General features: G+C 41.6%; 2 protein-coding genes across 19 annotated transcripts in view; both read right to left on the bottom strand.

Moving 5' to 3' along the window:
• FOXJ3 (forkhead box J3) overlaps positions 1 to 22390 on the bottom strand; it is a 140577-nt gene that overhangs the window by 7422 nt on the left and 110765 nt on the right. For all 18 annotated transcript variants that reach the window (XM_021096929.2, XM_021096935.2, XM_084965479.1 and 15 more), the window contains 5 exons: positions 18699 to 18827; positions 16122 to 16296; positions 12575 to 12991; positions 9174 to 9275; positions 8371 to 8562 (listed from right to left, as the gene is read on the bottom strand). In XM_021096929.2, the coding sequence (XP_020952588.1) occupies positions 8371 to 8562; positions 9174 to 9275; positions 12575 to 12991; positions 16122 to 16296; positions 18699 to 18827 (1015 nt within the window). The remainder of the gene's footprint in view (positions 1 to 8370; positions 8563 to 9173; positions 9276 to 12574; positions 12992 to 16121; positions 16297 to 18698; positions 18828 to 22390) is intronic.
• LOC110261249 (ubiquitin-like FUBI-ribosomal protein eS30 fusion protein) lies at positions 4754 to 5334 on the bottom strand. Its single transcript, XM_021096937.2, has one exon. It carries the CDS (start codon positions 5219 to 5221, stop codon positions 4820 to 4822), a length of 402 nt encoding a protein of 133 aa, XP_020952596.1. The 5' UTR covers positions 5222 to 5334; the 3' UTR covers positions 4754 to 4819.

Raw genomic sequence — 22390 nt, 5'->3', positions numbered from 1 at the left:
CGTCATGGTTCCGTGCTTAATGAATCTGACTAGGAACCATGAGGTTGCGGTTCAATAGCTGGCCTTGCTCAGTGGGTTAATGATCCCGCATTGCCTTGAGCTGTGGTGTAGGTTGCAGACGAGGCTTGGATCCCGCGTTGCTGTGGCTCTGGCGTAGGCCGGCAGCTACAGCTCCGATTGGACCCCTGGCCTGGGAACCTCCATATGCGGAGGGAGCGGCCCTAGAAAAGGCAAAAAGACAAAAAAAAAAAAAAAAAAAAAGGCCATAAAGAAAGACAAAGGACACTATTTAATGATAAAAGGATCAATCCAAGAAAAGGCTATCACACTCGTCAATATATATGCCCCTAATGCAGGAGCACCCAAATACATACAACAAATACTAACAGACATAAAAGAAAAAACTGATGGGAATACAATGACAGTAGGAGACTTTAACACCCCACTCACATCAACGGACAGATTCTCAAGACAGAAACCCAATAAGGCAACAGAGATCCTAAATGACACAACAGAACAGACTTAATTGATATTTTCAGGACATCACATCTAAAAAAATTAGAATATATATACTTTTCAAGTGCACATGGAACATTCTCAAGGACTGACCACATACTGGGGCACAAAACTAACCTCAACAAATTTAAGAGAAGAGAAATTATTTAAAGCATGTTCTCTGACCACAAAGACATGAAACTAGAAACTAACCAAAGGAAAAAAAATGAGAAGAAACTGACTACATGGAGACTAAACAACACGCTATTAAAAACCAATGGGTCAATGAGGAAATCAAGAGGGAAATTAAGGAGTTCCCATCGTGGCAAAACAAATCCGACTAGGAACCATGAGGTTGTGGGTTCGATCCCTGGCCTCGATCAGTGGGCTAAGGATCTGGCATTGCCGTGAGCTGCAGCATAGGTCGCAGATGTGGCTCGGATCTGGTGTTGCTATGGCTCTGGTGTAGGCTGGCAGCTACAGCTCTGATTAGAACCTTAGCCTGGGAACCTCCATATGCTGCTGGTCCGGCCCTAGAAAAGACAAAAGGACAAAAAGGCGGGGGGGGGAGAATTAAAAAATATCTTAAGACAAATGACAATGAAAACACAACCATTCACAATCTATGAGATGCCACAAAAGAAGTTCTTACAGGGAAGTTCACAGCAATACAGGTTTTCCTCAAAAAAGAAGAAAAATCTCAAATCAACAACTTAACCTATCACCTAAAAGAATTAGAAAAAGAACAAACCCCTCTCCCCCAAGTCAGCAGAAGGAAGGAAATCATGAAGATCCAAGAGGAAATCAATAAAATAAAGATTCAAAAAAAAAGAAAAAGAAAAAGAAAAAAAAATCAATAAAACCAAGAGCTGTTTCTTTGAAAGGGTAATAAACAAAATTGACAAACCTCTGGCCAGACTCACCAATAAGAGAGAGAGAAAGAACCCAAATAAACAAAGTAAGAAATGGAAGAGCAGAAATCTCAATGGCTATCGCAGAAATACAAAAAAAAAAAAAAGAATACTATGAACAATTTTATGTCAACAAATTCGACAACTTAAACAAAACTGAATCAGGAAGAAATAGATCATTTGAACAGACCACTCACTAGAAATGAAATTGAATATGTAATAAAAACACTCCATACAAACAAAGGTCCAAGACCAGATGGCTTCACAGGTGAATTCTACCAAACATACAAAGAAGAAATTATACCCATCCTTGTTAAACTTCTCCAAAAGGTTGAAGAAGGAACACTCCCCAAAACATTCTATGAAGCCACCATTACCCTAATGCCAAAATCAGATGAAAATACTACCAGAAAAGAAAATTATAAGCCACTATCTTTGATGAACACAGATGTAAAAATTCTCAATGCAATTTTAGCCAATCGAATCCAACAATACGTAAAAAAGATCATACACCACGACCAAGTAGGATTCATCTAAAGTTCACAAGGATGGTTCAACACACACAGAGCAGTCAACATCATACACCACATTAACAAAAGAAAAGTCAAAACTACATAATCATCTCAGGAGTTCCTGCTGTAGCTCGGTGGAAACGAATCTGATTAGCATCCACAAGGATGCAGGTTTGATCCCTGGACTCGCTCAGGGGGTTAAGGATCCGTTGTTGCCATGAGCTGTGGTGTAGGCCGCAGACACGGCTCAGATCTTGCTTTGCTGTGCCTGTGGTGTAGGCCAGCAACTGCAGCTCTGATTCAACCCCTAGCCTGGGAACTTCCATATGCGGTGGGTTCAGCCCTTAAAAAAGACACCCCCCCTACCCCCGAAAACGACATAATCATCTAAACAGATCCAGAAAAAACATTTGTCAAAATCCAACATCCATTCATGATTAAAAAGCAAAAACAAAAACAAAAACAAAAAAACTCTTACCAAAGTTTGGTAAGGTATGTATAGAGGGAACATACCTTAACATAATAAAAGCCATTTATGACAAAACCACAGCCAATATAATAACTTGACAGAGAAATGCTGAATGCCTTCCCACTAAAATCTGGAACAAGACAAGAATACCCTACCCGCCCTCACCACTTTTATTCAACATAGTATTGGAAGCCCTAGCCACAGCAATCAGACAGGGAAAAAAGAAATTGAGGGAGGGAGGGCGGGCAGGGAAGGAAGGAAGGAAGGAGAGGGAGGGAGGAGAAAAAAGGAAGAAAAGAAAGACAGACAGAAAGAAAAGTTGTCCAAAATGGAAGAGAAGAGGTAAAACTGTCACTATATGCAGATGACAAGATACCACATACAGAAAACCCTAAGGACTCTACATAAAAAAAACCACTCAATCTGATAAATGAATTCAGCAAAGTAGCAGGACACAAGGTTAACTTTCAGAAATCAGCTGCATTTCTGTACACTAATGAAATATTAGAAAAGAAGTATAAAAATACCTTTTATTTATTTATTTTACATATATATATTTTATTACTCAAATGAATTTCTCACATCTGTAGTTGTATAATGATCATAACAATCTGATTTCACAGGATTTCCATCCCACAGCCCAAGCACATCCCCCGCCCTAAAAAACCCCTTTTAAAATCACACTACAAAAAATTAAATACTTAGGAATAAGACTTACATGCTGAGAACTGTAAAGCATTAATAAAGGAAATGAAGGAGGATCCAAAGAAATGGAGACACATCCCACGCTCCGGGATTTGGCAGAATTAACAATGTTAAACTGGACAAACTATCCAAAACAACCTAGAGATTTAAGGGGATCCCTATCAAATCACCTGTGATATTTTCCACAGAACTAGAACAATCCAAAAATTTATATGGAACCATAAAAGACCAGGAATTGCCAAAGCAATCCTGGGGTGGGGGAAAGCTGGAGGCATAATTCTCCCAGACTTCAGACAACATTACAAAGCTACTGTAAGCAAGACAGTGTGGAGCTGGTACAAAAACAGACACAGACCACTGGAACAGAACAGAGAGTCAGAAAGAAACCCAGACAGTCAATTTGACAAAGGAGGCAAGAATACAAAATGGGAAAAAGACAGTCTCTTCAGAAAGTGGTACTGGGAAAACTGGACAGCCGCAGGTAAATCAATGAAACTAGAACACACCCTCACACCGTGCACGAAAACAAACTCAAAATGGCTTAACGACTTAAACATAAGACACCATAAAACTCCTAGAAGAGAACATGGCAAAACATTCTCTGACGAAACAGACAAATGTTTTCTTAGGGCAGTCTTCCAAGGCAACAGAAATAAAAACAAAAATAAATAAATAAGTGGGACCTAGTCAAACTTACAAGTTTTTTGCATGGCAAAGGAAATCATTTTTAAAAAAGGAAAATAGTGCTGCAATGAACATGCGGGTGCATGTGTCTTTTTCAAGGAAGCTTTTGTCCGGATAGATGCCCAAGAGTGGGATTGCAGGGTCATATGGAAGTTCTATGTATAGATTTCTAAGGTATCTCCAAACTGTTCTCCATAGTGGCTGTACCAGTTTACATTCCCACCAACAGTGCAGGAGGGTTCCCTTTTCTCCACAGCCCCTCCAGCACTTGTTATTTGTGGATTTATTAATGATGGCCATTCTGACTGGTGTGAGGTGATATCTCATGGTAGTTTTGATTTGCATTTCTCTTATAATCAGCGATGTTGAGCATTTTTTCATGTGTTTGCTGGCCATCTGTGTATCTTCTTTGGAGAAATGTCTATTCAGGTCTTTTGCCCATTTTTCCACTGATTGATTGGTTTTTTTTGCTGTTGAATTGTATAAGTTGCTTATATATTCTAGAGATTAAGCCCTTGTCAGTTGCATCATTTGAAACTATTTTCTCCCATTCTGTAAGTTGTCTTTTTGTTTTCTTTTTGGTTTCCTTTGCTGTGCAAAAGCTTCTCAGTTTGATGAGGTCCCATGGGTTTATTTTTGCTCTAATTTCTATTGCTTTGGGAGACTGACCTGAGAAAATATTCATGATGTTGATGTCAGAGAGTGTTTTGCCTATGTTTTCTTCTAGGAGTTTGATGGTGTCCTGTCGTATATTTAAGTCTTTCAGCCATTTTGAGTTTATTTTTGCGCATGGTGTGAGGGTGTGTTCTAGTTTCATTGCTTTGCATGCAGCTGTCCAGGTTTCCCAGCAATGCTTGCTGAATAGACTTTCCTTTTCCCATTTTATGTTCTTGCCTCCCTTGTCAAAGATTAATTGACCATAGGTGTCAGGGTTAATTTCCGGATTCTCTATTCTGTTCCATTGGTCTGTCTGTCTGTTTTTTTTTTTTTTTTTTTGATTGGACTAAGTGGCTTTATTAGTGAAAGCTGGGATTACAAAGGACTTAAGAGTTGGCATTGGGTCCCTTCTTCTTGCCAAAGGTGGGCACGACATTGACAAAGCGCCGGTTGTATTGCATACGTCTCTTGGCCCGGCCGGTCTTCTTCTTCTTTTTCTCTTGTTTGGCCACCTTGGGAGTCTGACCTCTGACTTTCCCAGCACGGGCCAGGGAACCATGAACTTTACCTCCAAGCATACGGCCGGCTACTTCCAGAGTGCTCAGGGCCTCCACCCCACACTGGCCGAGGATGGCATCATCCTCCAGGGGCGTGCCTGCCAAGAGCAGGACTTGATCTTCTGGAGCGATGCCCTCCAACGAGGCTACATGAGCCTTGATCTGGGCGACCGTCTCCTGGCCGGTCACCTCGAGAGTATGTAGCTCCTGGGCGCGGACAAAGAGCTGCATGTTGGCGACTGAAGCGCGGACACCCCTGCCGCTACCGCGAAGATGGAGTTGAGAAAGAGGAAGGAGCGAGGGCGCGCACGTCCTCTCCGCCTGCTGCGTGCCACGTCACTACTGTCTGTCTGTTTTGATACCAGTACCATACTGTTTTGATGACTGTGGCTTTGTAGTATTTCTTGAAGTCTGGGAGAGTTATGCCTCCTGCTTGGTTTTTGTTTCTCAGGATTGCTTTGGCGATTCTGGGTCTTTTGTTGTTCCATATAAATGTTTGGATTGTTTGTTCTAGTTCTGTGAAAAATGTCATGGGTAATTTGATAGGGATTGCATTGAATCTGTAGATTGCTTTGGGTAGGATGGCCATTTTCACAATATTGATTTTTCCAATCCAGGAACATGGAATATCTTTCCATTTCTTTACATCTTCTTTGATTTCTTTGATTAAGGTTTTATAGTTCTCGGCATATAGGTCCTTTACCTCTTTGGTCAGGTGTATTCTGAGGTATTTGATTTTGTGTGGTACAATTTTAAAAGGTATCGTATTTTTGTATTCCTTTTTTAATGTTTCATTGCTGGTATACAGAAATGCAACTGACTTCTGAATGTTAATCTTATATCCTGCCACTTTGCTGAATTTATTAATCAGTTCAAGGAGTTTTGGGGTTGAGTCCTTAGGGTTTTCTAGGTATAGAATCATGTCATCTGCAGATGATTGGATTCGGAAGATGTGGTATATATACACAATGGAATACTACTCAGCCATAAAAAAGGATGACATCATGCCATTTGCAGCAACATGGATGGAACTAGAGAATCTCATACTGAGTGAAATGAGCCAGAAAGACAAAGACAAATACCATATGACATCACTTATAACTGGAATCTAATATCCAGCACAAATGAACATCTCCTCAGAAGAGAAAATCATGGACTTGGAGAAGAGACTTGTGGTTGCCTGATGGGAGGGGGAGGGAGTGGGAGGGATCGGGAGCTTGGGCTTATCAGACACAACCTAGAATAGATTTACAAGGAGATCCCACTGAATAGCATTGAGAACTATGTCTAGATACTCATGTTGCAACAGAAGAAATGGTGGGGGAAAAACTGTAATTGTAATGTATACATGTAAAGGATAACCTGACCCCCTTGCTGTACAGTGGGAAAATAAAAAAAAAATAAATAAATAAAATAAAAATAAAAATTAAAAAAAATTAAAAAAAAATAAAAAAAGGAAAAGACAACCCACAGAATGGGAGAAAACAGTTGCAAATGATGCAAGCAACAAGGGCTTAATTGCTAAAACATACAAACAACTCATAAAACTCAACAACAAAAAAACAACCCAATCAAAAAAATGGGCTAAATAGACATTTAGCCTAAATGTCTAAGAACTAAACAGACATTTCTCCAAAGACGACATACGGATGGCCAGTAGGCACATGAAGAAATGCTCAAGATCACTATTAGAGAAATGCAAAACTACCATGAGATACCACCTCACACCAGTCAGAATGGCCATCATTAACAAGTCTACAAATAACAAAGGCTGGAGAGGGTGTGGAGAAAAGGGACCCCTCCTACACGGTTGGTGGGACTGTAAATTGGTACAGTCACAACAGAAAACAGTATGGAGGTTCCTCAGAAAACTGAACATAGAAATAACATATAATCCAGCAATTCCAGTTCTGGGCATATATCCGGACAAAACTACAATTCAAAAAGACACATGTACCCCTATGTTCACAGCAGCACTATTCACAATAACCAAGACATGGAAACAACCTAAATGTCCATCGACAAATGAATAAATGAAGATGCCGTACATACACACAATGGAATACTACTCAGCCATAAAAAGAACAAAATATTGCCATTTGCAGCAACATGGGTAGAACTAGAGATTCTCATACTAAATGAATTAAGTCAGAAAGAGAAAGAAAAATACCATATGCTATCGTTTATAAGTGGAATCTAAAATATGGCACAAATGAACCTATGTACAAAACAGAAACAGACTCATGGACACAGAGAACAGACTTGTGGCAGCCAAGGAGAAGACAAGGGAGTGGGATGGACAGGGAATTTGGAGTTAGTACACGCAAACTATTACATTTAGAATGGATATGCTTGGAGTTCCCGCCCGTCGTGGCTCAGTGGTTAATGAATCAAACTAGGAACCATGAGGTTGTGGGTTCAATCCCTGGCCTCGTTCAGTGGGTTAAGGATCCGGCATTGCCGTGAGCTGTGGTGTAGGTTGCAGACGCAGCTCGGTTCCCGTGTGGCTGTGTCTCTGGCGTAGGCTGGTGGCTACAGCTCCAATTCGACCCCTAGCCTGGGAACCTCCATATGCCAAGGAAGTGGACCTAGAAATGGCAAAAAGACAAAAAAAAAAAAAAAAAAAAAAAAAAAGAAAAAAGAAGAATGTATACGCAATAAGGTACATCAAGGGAATTATACCCAGTTTCTTGGGATAGCCCATGATGCAAGATAATATGAGAGAAAGAATGTATATATATATATGACTGGGTTACCATGCCATACAGCAGAAATTGACCCAACACTGTCAATCACCTATACCCTAATAAAGAAAAGAAACACAAAATGGCCACAGGCTCCAGCAATGCCACTTCTGGGTATACACCCAAAACAACTGAGAGCAGGGCTCTGAAAAGATTTGTACAAACATGTTCACAGCAACATTATTCACAACGCCTAAAACATGGAAGTTACCCAAAAGTTCATTAACAGATGAATGGATAAGCTGTATATATATATGTGCACATATATACATATACACACACACCTAAAAATTTAAGATATTTAATTCTCATTTGATAACTGGAAAAACGAAAGATCGCAAAGGAAAATCAATTGTAAACAATAAAATAATAATGTAAATCACAGCAGGAGAAACACAGCCTCTCTATCTCAATGTTTCTAAGACATCCCTTAAATAAAAGGTATAAATGGACCACTGTTACCACTAACAACATAGCAAGAGACGCAGAGTCTCTTTACCTCCATTTTTCTAAGACACACCTTAAATAAAAGGTATAAATGGACCACTGCTACCATTAACAACATCCCAAGTTGCCCCAGCTACTGAATTTCTTACGAATGAGAACAAGAAAGAGGGAAGATCATTAAAGCCATACCTGTTCCGATGTGTTGGGAGGGTTTTGTTGGATGCATGGCACCATGGCAGACATTCTGCTGAACGTTACTCTGTGAGTGGATAAGGCCAGTTTGTGTAAAGAACTGATTAAGAGAAGAACAGAGATCAGCAAATTGAACCTGATCTAAAGACCAGTTCTTGAGATCTGCCTGTCTCATACTCTCCATCAAACCTATGAGGAAAGCATTAGAAACTCAGTTAGCATGGTTCTGCAAACACTGCAAGGAAAACAGCAAATTTTTTTCCTGCCCTCAAAATTTCCACTGGTAATCTTCTGCCCATGCAATGAAGAATGACATTTTTAAACTGCTCCAAGTCTGACTCCTTTTTTTTTTTTTTTTTTCCAATTTACTTATTTTTGGCCAGTCTGAGGCATATGGAATTCCCTGGCCAGGGATCAGATCTGAGCCGCAGCTGCAAACTACTCTGAAGCTGTGACAACATCAGATCCTTAACCCACCGTGCCAGGTCAGGGATTGAATCTGAGTCCCAGAGCTCCAGAGACGCCACCAATCCCATTGAGCCAGAGCAGGAACTCCAAGCCAGACTCTTTAAAATGTGGTCAAACGTCTTGCCAAACTCTTGTCTGTGACCCCCTGCTACACCAACTGGCCAGAAGACTTAATCATGAATTTTGCAAAGTGTGTTTTTAAGCATACTACCAACCGCAAAAGAAACACTATCTACGGAGATGCCTATTTCCACTACAAAGAAACTCATAACCTATTTGAACAAACAAGATCATGTGTATTTAGTTACAAGTCAGAAGGAACCCACACCCACCTTGGAACTGTGAAAGGTCTACATCTGACCAATTGACACTGCTGGCAATTCGACAGCTTTCTTTCAGCATATCAAGTGTTGCATACCAATCATTTGAAACACCTGTAAAAATAACATTCACAATATTATACATCTTGGAGAGCAAAAGTCTGAGCTGGCCTTATTCATGAGACTGGCCGATCCAACTCCAGTTTTACAAATGGACTTAAGCCCACTGGATCATGTGTCGGGGCAATCTGCTCTGTGAGACAGGCAGGAAAGGTATTATTTCTCTGCATTTTACAAGTGAAAGAAATTGAACCCGGAGAGGCGGCATGACTTAGAGCGAGGTCTCTATGATGAATCTAAGACTTGAAGCCAGGGCTTCCAAGCCCTGGTCTGGCAGCTTGCGAACTGCCACATCACTTCACAATGTCAAATCTAGTAACTGCTCTTTACATTTATATAGCACAAATAAATAACCAGGCAAGACAAATTATGCAAGTAAATATTTCCTGCTTTACAAAGTTTATTCTCCTACCTTGTTAGGACCTTAAGAGATAGGTTCTTTGTCACTCAGAGGTAGGTTCACATTTAGAAGCAACACCTATTAGAGCACTGACTTAAGGGAGGTAAATTAAATTATATAGCAAAAGATGTTTCTTACAAGGCAACCTTAGGAAAAACAAATGCCTTAACAGTGCTTCTGCCAAGGCACTGAGGAAAAGGCTGCAACTCCTGTAAGAACCGCTGATGAATCCAAACCAGGGCACTTCCAGTCCTCCGATGTGACACTACCAGCAGCATGAAGACTCATATATAGTCTGTATGTCAGCAAAGAGTCACCACTAGGGACGCGGGACAAGAGCCACACGCAGCGGGAGCGCTGAACAGAGGAAGAAAATCCTCCAATCGGTGACGGCCGCCCAAGTCACGCTGTTTTCAGGATCATCCATGGATAAGTGAAGAGCTAATAAAAGGATTGTTTGCAACATCACAGAAAATTCTCCATCAACTGCTGGCTACTTCATTTACAAAATTCTGCCAATTACAGGTTTTTAAAAAAATAAACAGTAAATAAGAGATAACATGACCCTGCCCTCAGGAAACTCATAATTGAAGGAGAACATTGTTGAGAAAAAAAAAAACATGCCCCAAATGAGCCACAAACATTCAAGTCTATCAGACTTTCAGATCCTCTAATAAATGCTAACCTGACAACACAGAATAAAGCAATGTCTGCAGAGAATGTGGCCGAGCACACCCTACCCACACAGTAAATGTCAGCTGATTCCGGTCCTTGTAGAAGAACTGGTGCTAACGTCTGGCAGGCCAGGATATAAACGCCAGTGCCACGCGCAGCAGCAGGACGCTCTTGAGAAAACTGCTCACTTGTTTGGGTCACACGTTCCCATGTGTTCAGTGCGGTACTCCCACTTGATTTGAGAGGATAACAGGAGACAAGGTGTCCACAATGACCCTCAAGCAGCCCGGTGGTTCCCTCCACCCTCCCTGTGAAAAGACAATCTCCTAGGTCTGATTCACAAAACGAGGACTTTCTAACTCAAGGAGATTACCGTCACACCCACAACGACTACTCTGCTAATTCCCAGGTGGAACTTCATCTTCCTTCTCTGGCAAGCTCTCTTTGGCCTAAGAGGCCCCTAAGAACATCACGGGTTGTTGCAATCATGAGACTTAATGAAAAGAAAGCTGTGAACAGAGCATCAGATTTCTACTGACATCCAGTCTCTAGAACCAGCGGTCAATCCTCCAAACTGCATTAAGAACAAGCTTAACTTTCTATAAAGAACACACTGGCATTAAGTGGCAGTAACAGTACCTGACATGAAGAGCTACGAAGAGGGGATATTATACACCTTTTTCTCTAGGCACAGATCTAGAAATAATATTACGATGTTTTAGGAGATAGTCCATCCACGCAGGGACTATACCAAATTTTCCATGTTATTCTAGAACCCACCTAGAGTTCGGAACTGGGGAAACAAAACTGTTGAAAGGAACTTGCTAAATTCCAAATCCCCTGCTATGCGTTTTTGTACCTTATTTAATTCTCCCCAAAATCTTACTTTTTTTCTACTTTGGAAATAGTTTCAGAAAAATTTAAGATTTACAGCAAGTCAGAATATAAGAGACAGCATGCATTATCCAAAGCTCATTTCCCTGACAGTGAGTTAATGCCTAAAACAATGGTCAAAAAAAAATTTTTTTTTTTGGTCTTTTGTCTTTTCAGGGCCACACCTGCAGCACATGGAAGTTCCCAGGCTAGGGGCCAAATTGGAGCTATAGCCACCAGCCTACCCCACAGCCACAGCCGCATGGGACCTGAGCCTTGGCTCAGATCTGTGACCCACACCACAGCTCACAGCAATGCCGGATCCTTAACTCATTGAGCAACGCCAGAGATTGAACCCGCATCCTCATGGTTGCTAGTCGGGTTTGCTAAGCACTGAGCCATGATGGGAACTCCTTTTTTTTTTTTTTTTTTTTTTTGGTCCAACAATGGTCAATTTTTAACGGATGAATAGGAATTAGCCATCTACCACTTAGAAACTGTCCCTTCAAGATACATATCTCCTTGGTGACATGGCTGTGTCAATGGACAGCCAGGAAAGCTAAGGGAAGGACCTGGGCTCTCCCAATTCCAGGAGGCCCATTCACCTTGCAGTCCTGGGATGCAGAGACTGCCTGGTCTGTGAGCAATACCAGTCAGGCGTTTCAGTGGAAGCCATTAAGACCTATCATCATAAGAGCAACAGTTTTTTTTTTTCCCTTAAAAACACAGCATGAAGAATGTTTTCTTCCTTTGCAATCTTTCATTCTAAACGAAATACGTGGTGTGAATAAGCAAAGAAAGAAAGGGTGGGAGCATTCCCTGAACACATAAATGTACTAGACGAGGCATTTCATATTTGAATTCTCCATGGGATCCTCACACGGTAGAGCAGGGTTTAGTTTCTTTTGACAGATGAGAAAACAACAAGACTACAGCCGGTACTGCACCAAAGCTCACAAGAGCCATAACGTGGCTTCAAAACAGGTCTTTCAGACATAAACCTACACTCTTTCTTCCATCACACTGAGCCACAGCAGACTGCAGAGAGACCATGCATTCCTCTCCTCTTTCAAACGCTCACAAAACGCTTATTTTCCGGAAGGACAAAACAAGAGTTAAAACCAAAACCTGCACGGGTTGCTGAGTTTACCCATGTTGCCACAATAAAACTCATCAAGACAATCTCCAGGTAAATCTAGGGACTGAGAAAGTTACAACTACAGGATTACGGCAAAGAAAACACTAAAGAAGGCAGATGAGTTCTGGTAGGAAAAAACACACACGCTCCAGATAACAGAGCTTAATTCACAGTTAGCCAAACCCAAGTCCGGAGACAAAAACTTACCAGAATTACAGGATACCTGTTGTGGGGGTGGGGGGGCCTGATGTGCTAACGTCTGGTGCTGATGGTTCGGATGGTGCTGCATGTGCTGATGTGGAGAGGGGTGCTGGGGGTGAGGAGACTGGAGCTGGCCGTGCTGCTGCGGGTGTGCTGCTGGGTGCTGGGGACGCTGCGGATGCTGTGGTAAACCATGCGGTCGATGAGGCGGGTGTGGAGAGGGCTGTGTGTGCATCTGGGGGTGGGACAGTGAGACTTGTGCAACCGAATTACTGCCCGTTGCGTTGAGACCACTGCCATGGCTGTTGGACAGACTGCTTTGGTTGCCGTGTGGGTGAGAGCTCACTGTGCTGCTAGGAGAGTGCTGATAGGAACACGAAGTGTGGGACTGCTGGGAAGATTCGGAAGGGATGTTCATCAAACCTAAAAACAGAGAAAGCAAGACAATTCATGGTCAGCTTTGTTACACTGTATGACAAACACTTGCAAAATTATTTACAGAGCAAAAGTGTATGCTGTGAGGAAGCAATTTTGGTCCAGTTTTTTGCTGTTGTTTTACTCTGTTTTGTTTCGGTCTTTTTAAGGCTACAGCCACAGCATGTGGAAGTTCCCAGGCTAGGGGTCAAATTGGAGTTGTAGCTGCCGGCCTACACCTTAGCTCACGGTAACATGGGACTGGAGCCACATCTGCAACCTACACCACAGCTCACGGCAACGCTGGATCCTTAACCCACTGAGCGAGGAAGGCCAGGGATTGAACCCACGTCCTCGTGGATACTAGTTGGTTCCATTACCGCTGAGCCACGACAGGAACTCCTGGTTCAGTTTAACAAGCGTTGATGGAATACGCACCACAGTCTGGGCTCTGGGGTTACCAAGAAAAACTATCATTCTCTGCCCTCAAGCAGTTCGTACCCGGTGGGAGAGACAGACACGTAAGGCGATTACGTCCACGATGACAGGTACTAAGGCAAAAGCACACAGAGCGGATACGGCACCTCTGCTTCTTGCCTGTCTTAGGTTAGGAAGGCACTGAGGATAGAAGGAAGCCTGCCTGGAAAAGGTGGTATCTGGGCGAGTCTTGAAAGAGGGGAGGAAAGTGGGAAAGGCCACGTTCAGGATGGTTCCTACAGGTCCGAAGACTTCTGACGGAGGAGGAGTGTGGAAACAAAGCCCAGTCATTTCTGATCTCCTTCTCTGACTACTCCAAACACTTTTAAGTCCACGGTGGCCAGAATCCTTAAGACCAAGCAAAACAAAACCGCTATCTCCACTGTTCCTTTTCATCACCCTCCACCAGAGAGTAAGCATTCGCAGTAAGACAGCCACGGCTTAGCAAATAAGATTACATACGTTGTTAATACCAGAGAAGAATGATTAAAATCTGCGCACTCCCATTTACACATCTGGTAACTCTGGAGAATTACTAATCTCTCCAAGCCACAATTACCTCAAATACAAATGGGTATGATAATAGCATCTGCTTCGCAGAGGTGCTGTCAGGACTAGATGCCGAGGGGCAGGGAGAGACTGCCGGCTGAGCTCAGTATACATTAGCTGCTACTATGATGACGACTAGGCCAAAAGTGCCTGATGTTAAAAATAAGGCATGTTATTTAATAAATCTTAAGGCAACATGTGGTTCTACAGAACTAGGATATGTTCTTATCTTAAAGGATAGCTTATATAATATTTTGCTGAACCAAACACAAAAAGTTTTGTTAAATGAAAAATAAAATCCTATAGCATAGTGTCAGTCAATAAAAGAATCAAACTTTTTAAACAAAAATAAAAGTAGTCTCACTCGTCATTAGGAGTAAAATTAGAGTACAGTGTAAGATAATCTCAAAACATACTAAATTAAGGTTTCATAGGTTAAAGAGTTTAAAAGTTCTTGCCTTACCCCTGAGAAAAATGTCATTTATAGGGAATCTAAAGGGTTAGTACAATGAGATGAAAGCAAGCAGTTATTTCATTATCTGTTTCCAATAAGTCTTAACATTTTAAGAGGGAAACATGATATAGTCTATACCAACATTTTTTTTCCTTTTACGGCCACATCTGCAGTATACACGTTCCCAAGACAGGAATCGAATTGGAGCTACAGCTGCTGGCCTATACCACATCTACAGCAGTGCCAAATCTCAGCCACATCTGCGACCTATACCACAGCTCGCAGCAATGCCAGATCCTTAATCCACTGAGCAAGGCCCAGGATCGAACCCACATCCTCATGGATACTAGCCAGGTCTGTTTTGGCTAAGCCACAAATGGGAACTCCTATACCAACATTTTAAATCACAAATTGTTTTAAAATAAAACAAAACAAACTGTCTTTCAGAAGTCCATATGCATGCAAACTGACAAGTGTAAAGCTGCTTTACTGGGAAGCCACAAAAAGAAGTCTGCTGGGTCTCCCTCTTCATCTAATACTCCTGAGACCCCCACAAAAGCCAACAGCTCCAAAGAGAGCAACTGGAAGCAATGACCCGGTCTAGCCTTTTTCACTGTATAATGGAGATCCTACAGTCTAAAGAGGTGAAGTTAACTCAGACGCCTTTGTGGTAGAACCTGGACTAGAACTCAGAATTCCTACCAACACTCTTTCTCTCCTTTTACTGCGTAATAAAATAGCACTACAGGCTTCAGAAATTGACGCCATTGTTATTTCAAAGCCAGTATTCTCCTACTATGATCAGCACAGCTGGATGTTCGGCAAAGTCTTATGTCAGTTTTTTTTTCCCCTTTGGTACTTTCATAGATAGAAAATTTATCATAAAGGCAAGGATTTTTGTCTATTCTGTCTACTGCTGTGAACAGGTAAGCTCTCTGAATTGGGATATAGTTAATCTGCCAAACAAAGCAACTGGGAAATGCGTCAACAGTAGAGTCCCCAACAATTTCTGAACAGTGTTCTACAGGGAGGGAAAGACAACGAGACACCATGATCCCGTCATGCGACTCGTGAACATCAACCCTGCCGCTAAGAGGACAGTAACACCTAACAGCAACGATCTGGCAGCTGGCTGAGAGGCAGTATCACCTCTAGCGTTCCATCTGGCGTAAGTATACTGTGTAAAACAACGACTGTTACTCGACGTGTTCGGGTTTAAGTGCCACATGTGAATTGCAAATGTGGTGCTACCATGTACCAGCAGGGATCTCTCTGGTAACGGCAGTCAGAAAAGAAGAGTTAGGCACACGGATTCTTGTGGGGCCACATTTACCACCCAAACACTTGGCACGCCAGACACCACTAGTTACGCGTGGCAGTATTTCCGCACGGCAGGTATGCAGCGTCAGAGCTCCCTAACACAGAGCTCCAGGACACCGTCAGTGACCAAACGAAGCACGTGGGTGTGATGAAAATGTATCTGCCGCTGCTGTGCTATGATAAAAACACAGACGGACTATAGAGAAGGCGCAAAGAGCATTCAGTCCGGGTCACGACGGCAGTGCTCCAGGACTGAGGGAATGTGATAGCAGCTATGGGAAAATAATTATCTCTAAAATTTCAATAAAAAATTCACGAGAAGGTATTTCAAAAACTTACCTTGCTGACTAAGTGACTGCTCAAAAACTGACTTATAAAGGCTCCGAAATGAGGCACTGAGATCTTCAAAATTGTATTCTGAGAACAGCAGCTGTTTGTCTCGTTCTGGAAGGTTGTACTGTGGCTGCTGCTGAGGAGTTAATGACTGAGAGACCGGTTCTGGATGATTTGTCACCTAACATTAAAAGAAAATACTACTAATTTAATAGCTCTCTATCACAATTAGTGTGTTACATAAAACATACAACTGAAAATATGAGAACAATTTCTACAGCCCAAAGGAATTCAATTCCCTGTCTTGGGCTTTCTTATCGTCTGTTAAGTTGGGTGCACAATTGTTAACTTGGGTCTTGAAGAATCAGAAATCGAATGCAGCCTCTACACTTCACAGACGGGGTAAAGAATCCAAAGACGCTAAAGGATCGCCCCAAGGCCATACAAACGGTCAGCTAGGCCAGGCGCCCTTCTAGTTTCTGCGGAATGTTTATCCTGATTTCCGCAGAAGCAGTTTCGTCTCAAACTCACTGTTCTGTGAAACCACTAACATTTCTCTTTCATTTATTCAATCAATCTCTAAGTATTCCAACTCGAATACTGTGCGTCAGGGTGCATGGTCCTGCCCAAAGAAGCAAGGAACTTCAACAAACCTTCATTTGTAGGTAAAAATTTCTTTTTTATTTTTATTTTATTATATTCTTTTGTCTCTTTGCCATTTCTTAGGCCACTTCCGCGGCATATGGAGGTTCCCAGGCTAGGGGTGGAATCGGAGCTGTTGCCACCGGCCTATGCCAGAGCCACAGCAACACCAGATCGGAGCCGCGTCTGCAACCTACACCACAACTCACGGCAACGCCGGATCCTTAACCCACTGAGCAAGGCCAGGGATCGGACCCGCAACCTCATGGTTCCTAGTCGGATTCGTTAACCATTGCGCCACGATGGGAACTCCAAAAATTTCTTTTTTAAATGGAAGCGTAGGAGAAATGAGAAATGAAGGGTAAAAGAACAACAGAACAGATTGGGGCCTTACGCTATGTGAGGGGGAAAAGCACCATGAACACCTAAAAAACAAGCACTCTCTCTGAAGAGAGCACAACTAGAAATAAAATTAATAGATCATCATCAGTGATCTCTCTCAAATTCACAAGAAGGAGTGGAAAACTACTATTTGTTTGAGCATTTTGAAAAGTTAAGATAGGAACACTAACTATAAACGTATGCAGCCATTCAAAATGGTGCTCAGGAGGAGGCTACAATAACATGGAAAAATAGGAATTTCGTGTAGGGCAACGGCTCCAACCCTGGCACTCTGGCGACTACACATCTTCACACAGGTCACGCAGGCAAATCTCACTGGCAGGATGACCCGAGCCCGGGTGGAACATCCTGTGACTGTCCCAGAACACGGGAAGCCGAGGGATCTTATGGGGAACAAATGAGCGTCTGCCACTTCTCATCTGTCTTCCTCCTTGTGGGATGCAGCCATGGAGCAGTTTCTGGTCTCTCTCTCTATTGAAAGAGACAGTTTCTCATCTGCCTCCATATTTCCAGTGAGGGAGGGGACTTTCTATCTCTTAGGATAGAGCTGCAAGTTATACAACTGCCTAGCTGAAGTATGTAATTTGCTCTTCCACTCTAGGGACCCATCACTTGTGTCGTCTGTTATCTGGCTCCTCTGGCTTGGTATCATCCTGTAGGATGTAGGGAGCTGACACCATACTGGCGTGGCTTTTGCTATATGCCTAAGTAATAAAACTGTCTCAATGCATTTGGGCTTACTGTCCGTACAGGCTCAATCTATGAGCATGTGATAAGCCCAACCAGCAGCTGTCACTGTATTGTTGCTTAAGGAATGCTTGATGACTGTTTGATTAGCTTGTCATTAAAGGGAAAAAAAAAAAGCAGTCTACAATACCTAGTTTTCAATAAGAGAGTTTAACCCTCTTACATATACTGGAATAATAGACATTTTTGTTCTTACATCTGCCACCTGTTTCTATAAAGATTCTCATACTCTGTGATATTGGATTCAGTGTTCTTTGATTTCATTTGGTTTCAAGATTTTCTACATTCCAATTATTTTAAAACAACTTACAATTATTAAATAATTTCTTAGTTTGCTTCAATGTTCCAACTAGTCCTTTTATATCTATGACTTCATCATTACTGTTTTAATTTACTTCATCACTTGATCAGCTAAGTACATAATTTTTTTCCAAGAAGGACACATGAAAACAAGGTAGGATGCTAAACAGACCCTCTAGGTTCTCTTATCCAGGACTGTAAAATAATCATCGAACATAGTTTTGCCACGACTAAAGTATAATTTTTTTTCTCTTCCAATTGCTTTTCACTTGGACACAGAACAGACAAAGTTGACCAAAACATGTAACACAGTACAATATATCTGCATCTAATTGGTAAAATATAAATCTGCTCTACTTACCTAAGTTAATGATCATTAACTGATCAGTGAGAAATATACATCTTCTCTTTTTACTTGCATTTCAATTCCATTTGGTTCAGTTTTAGGCATTAAATTAATACTCAACAGAGGTTAACTTCAACAAGACTTACCGGTGTGTAGCTATGCACACTTCCAACACTGTTCAAATTAACAGACGCCAAACTCTGATCTGAGAGACTGTTGTTAAGGCTGCTACGTGGGCTATCGCTACCATCCTGATCGGTGTTGTACAATGTTACCTAAAATGAAAAGGACAGCAACACCTGAGTAGGTAGTTTCTCCTGCGACAGCACTTTTAAAGCAACTCTACAAAAACACAACTAAGTTGGTATACGGCAGAACAAGTATGTCAGCGGTCTTTCCTTTGGTGCTTACCTACCCTATCTCCACGCCCTACGCTGCTAACTCCACGTTCACCATGAAATAATGTACTTTCAAACTAAGGGATGTAGCCCACTCAGAGGTAAGTAAATTCAATTTTCTATCATGTATAATTAGTTCATCAACATTTAATAAGACAGGATTGTAACAGATTTTTACTGGGTTTTTTTGGGGGGGTGAGTGGGTGCAGTTTGCTTTTTAGGGCAGCACCTACAGCATATGGAAGTTGCCAGGCTAGGGGTCAAATAGGAGCTGCAGTTGCTGGCCACAGCCACAGGCACAACCACAACCACAGCAATGTGGGATTCAAGCTCTGTCTGAGACCTATACCACAGCTCATAGCAACACTGGATCCTTAACCCACTGAGCAAGGCCAGGGATAGAACCCACGTCCTCGTGGATACCAGTTGGGTTCATTGAGCTAACAACAGGAAACTCCCAGATTTTTACTGTTAAATATTTCTACAATACAAAAACTTACTTTTACTCAAGTTTTAAGCAAAACCACTGCTCCCTTTCAAATCTTAGACATCAAAAAAGCAGCCCCACAAAAGAGAATTTTAAAAAAATCACAGGCATCAGTGTTTATAATATTGCAAACTTGACACTTAACTATCCAATACAGTTGCGAAAATCATAAGTATTGATGATTTTTAAAAGAGCAAGAGTAGGCCAACAATAGCATGCTAACACATGCAGTAGATATGAAAGAACGATGCTGCAAACTGAAACAGTGGTTAACTGGCAGAGGGCTGGGAATTCCTTAAGATTTCTGTCACTGATAGTGGGTAGATTCACAGTGCTTATGTTTGTTTACAGCATCTGTTATCATTTTAAATCAGAAACAACAACAAAAAAGATATTTTTAAAACAGAAAACTAGCCTAACTACCCTTCAAGGTTCTATTCAGATGCTACTGCTAACCCTCCTTCCTATGCTCCGACTTTCTTGCATCATATAAACATATTTGCTGAATTTAAGGACCAATGAGCTATCACCACCATTCTGTTTGGTGGGGCTGAAAATGGGGTCATGCTCACCGCGCATTTGCCATTCTTAATCCCCTACGCCACAAATACTCTGGAAAACTGTGCACACACGCCTCTATACTTAAGGCAAAACCCAAATGTCCACATTCACATCAGCTGGGAACTATGTGTCTAGGAACTAAGAAGGGGAATGAGTATACGGAAAATGAGATGAGCAAAGAAAGCTGTTGCAAAGATTTTTCTGGTCAATACTTCCAGTGTAAATTTCACCTAAAGAAATCAACCTTATGAGCCCTTAAACAATATAGTATCAACAAATTACAAGCATACTGTAGTCACTTCGTTAGCTGCTCATTCTCTCCTGCCCATTCTCAGTTCTCGGAAATACTCCCCTTCATCTTGGACAAGTCCTCGTAGCTCCTTAGCTATGGACAAACATTCGTTTCTGTTTGTCTGTTTGGTCGTTTTAGGGCCCCACCAGCAGCACATGGAGGGTCCCAGGCTAGGGATCAAACAGGAACCTAGCTGCTGGCCTACACCACAGCCACAGCAACGTAGGATCCGAGCGTTGTTGCATTTATTAAAATGTATCATATTATAGAGTAAAATGCAGAAATTATTACTTTATTAATTACAAAACTCTTACCATCAGACTCATGTAATAAACAGGAGTTCTCAAAAGTTGACCTGGAACCCTTTCACAGTCTCAAAAATTGAGGAGTCAAGAAGCTTTTGTTTATGCTGGTGTATCTATTAATAACTGGCATATTAGAAATTTTTAAATTTTGAAATACTAATTTAAAAATAACACTTATAACCCCACTATATATTAACATTATGTTTTATATGAAAATATAAAAATATTTTCTTGGAGTTCCTGCTGTGGCATAGGGGGTTAAGAATCTGACTGCAGTGGCTTGGGTCACTGAAGAGGTATAGGCTCAAGCCCAAGTCCAGGGCAGTGGGTTAAGGATTGGGCATTGTCACAGCTGTGGCACAGGTCACACGAGAGGCTCAGATTTGATCCCTGGCCTCAGAACTTTCATATGCTGCCCAAGTGTTTCCAAAAACATACACAGTACACACACACACACACACACACACACACACACACACACACACACACACACACACACACACACACATGATCCCTGGCCTCAGAACTTTCATATGCTGCCCAAGTGTTTCCAAAAACATACACAGTACACACACACACACACACACACACACACACACACACACACACACACACACACACACACACCTTCTCTCAATAACCAGGTAAAATTAGAAGAGTACCATTGTTTTAAATTTTTGAAAATCACAATGCCTGGCTTACTGGAAACAGCTAGATTCTCATATCTGCTTCTAAATTTTGAAATATGTTGTTCAGGTGGCAACAACATATTTCAAAATTTAGAAGCAGATATGAGGATAGAAAGAAAACCCAGCATCACATATATGTATGTGTGCCCACGTGGAAAAGAAAAGGGAAGACTATTTTAACAGACTTTTCCGGTAATTGTGGATAGTCTTTTTTGATACTTCACACAAACAGGACCAGTGACAACCTTTTTTTTTTTTGGCTGCACCTGCTTTAAAAAAAGGACAAGTGAAAATTCTTTAAAGATTGGTTGCAATGTGGACTCTGAAACCATACCAATAAATTTTCATACCCTGTTACATTAACAGCCACCTTGTACTTTAACGAATCACTTATCTATGCATGATTTTGTAACATTAGGCATTAGTCATTTGGAAAATACTGCTTTACCAAGTTACGCAGATCCTCCAGATATCAATGTACCTCATTACACGACATCAAAACATCCCACCTGTTAACCTCACCAATCTTCTCACCGGAAAAGTCTTTAAAGACTGTAAAGCTAAGACTCAATTTGGGGGGACATGTTTTCCAAACTTATATTTTTTGATTAAAAGTTCAAATTTTATCACTGACAAGAAATACTGTCAATTGTTTTCCTTAAAGTGAGAGGCTAACTGTTCTTTTTTTTTTTTTTTTTTGTCTTTTTGCCTTTTCTAGGGCCGCTCCCTCGGCATATGGAGATTCCCAGGCTAGGGGTCCAATCAGAGCCATAGCCACTGGCCTACACCACAGCCACAGCAACACGGGATCCGAGCAGCATCTGCCACAGCTCACGGCAATGCTGGATCCTTAACCCGCTGAGCAAGGCCAGGGATCAAACCCGCAACCTCATGGTTCCTAGTTGGATTCATTAACCACTGAGCCACGACAGGAACTCCTAAATGCTCATTTTTAAGAAAATATCCGTCAAACACCCAAGTCGAAATAATAGTGTCAGTTGTCCTTTCAAATAAAATCGATGCTTCATGAACAAGGCAGCTACTGCAATATTCAGCTCAAGCAATCACACAAATGCTCTTCCCTGAAGCAACCACTGTATTTTGGT

The sequence above is a fragment of the Sus scrofa genome, chromosome 6, assembly GCF_054392235.1.
Source record: "Sus scrofa isolate SSC_HxYL_T2T_F1_AM1 chromosome 6, Sscrofa_HxYL_maternal_Yorkshire_Landrace_v2.0, whole genome shotgun sequence".
NCBI classification, from domain to species: Eukaryota; Metazoa; Chordata; class Mammalia; order Artiodactyla; family Suidae; genus Sus; species Sus scrofa.
Note: the sequence above shows the minus strand (reverse complement) of the source record. Positions and strands in the feature narration are given on the sequence as shown.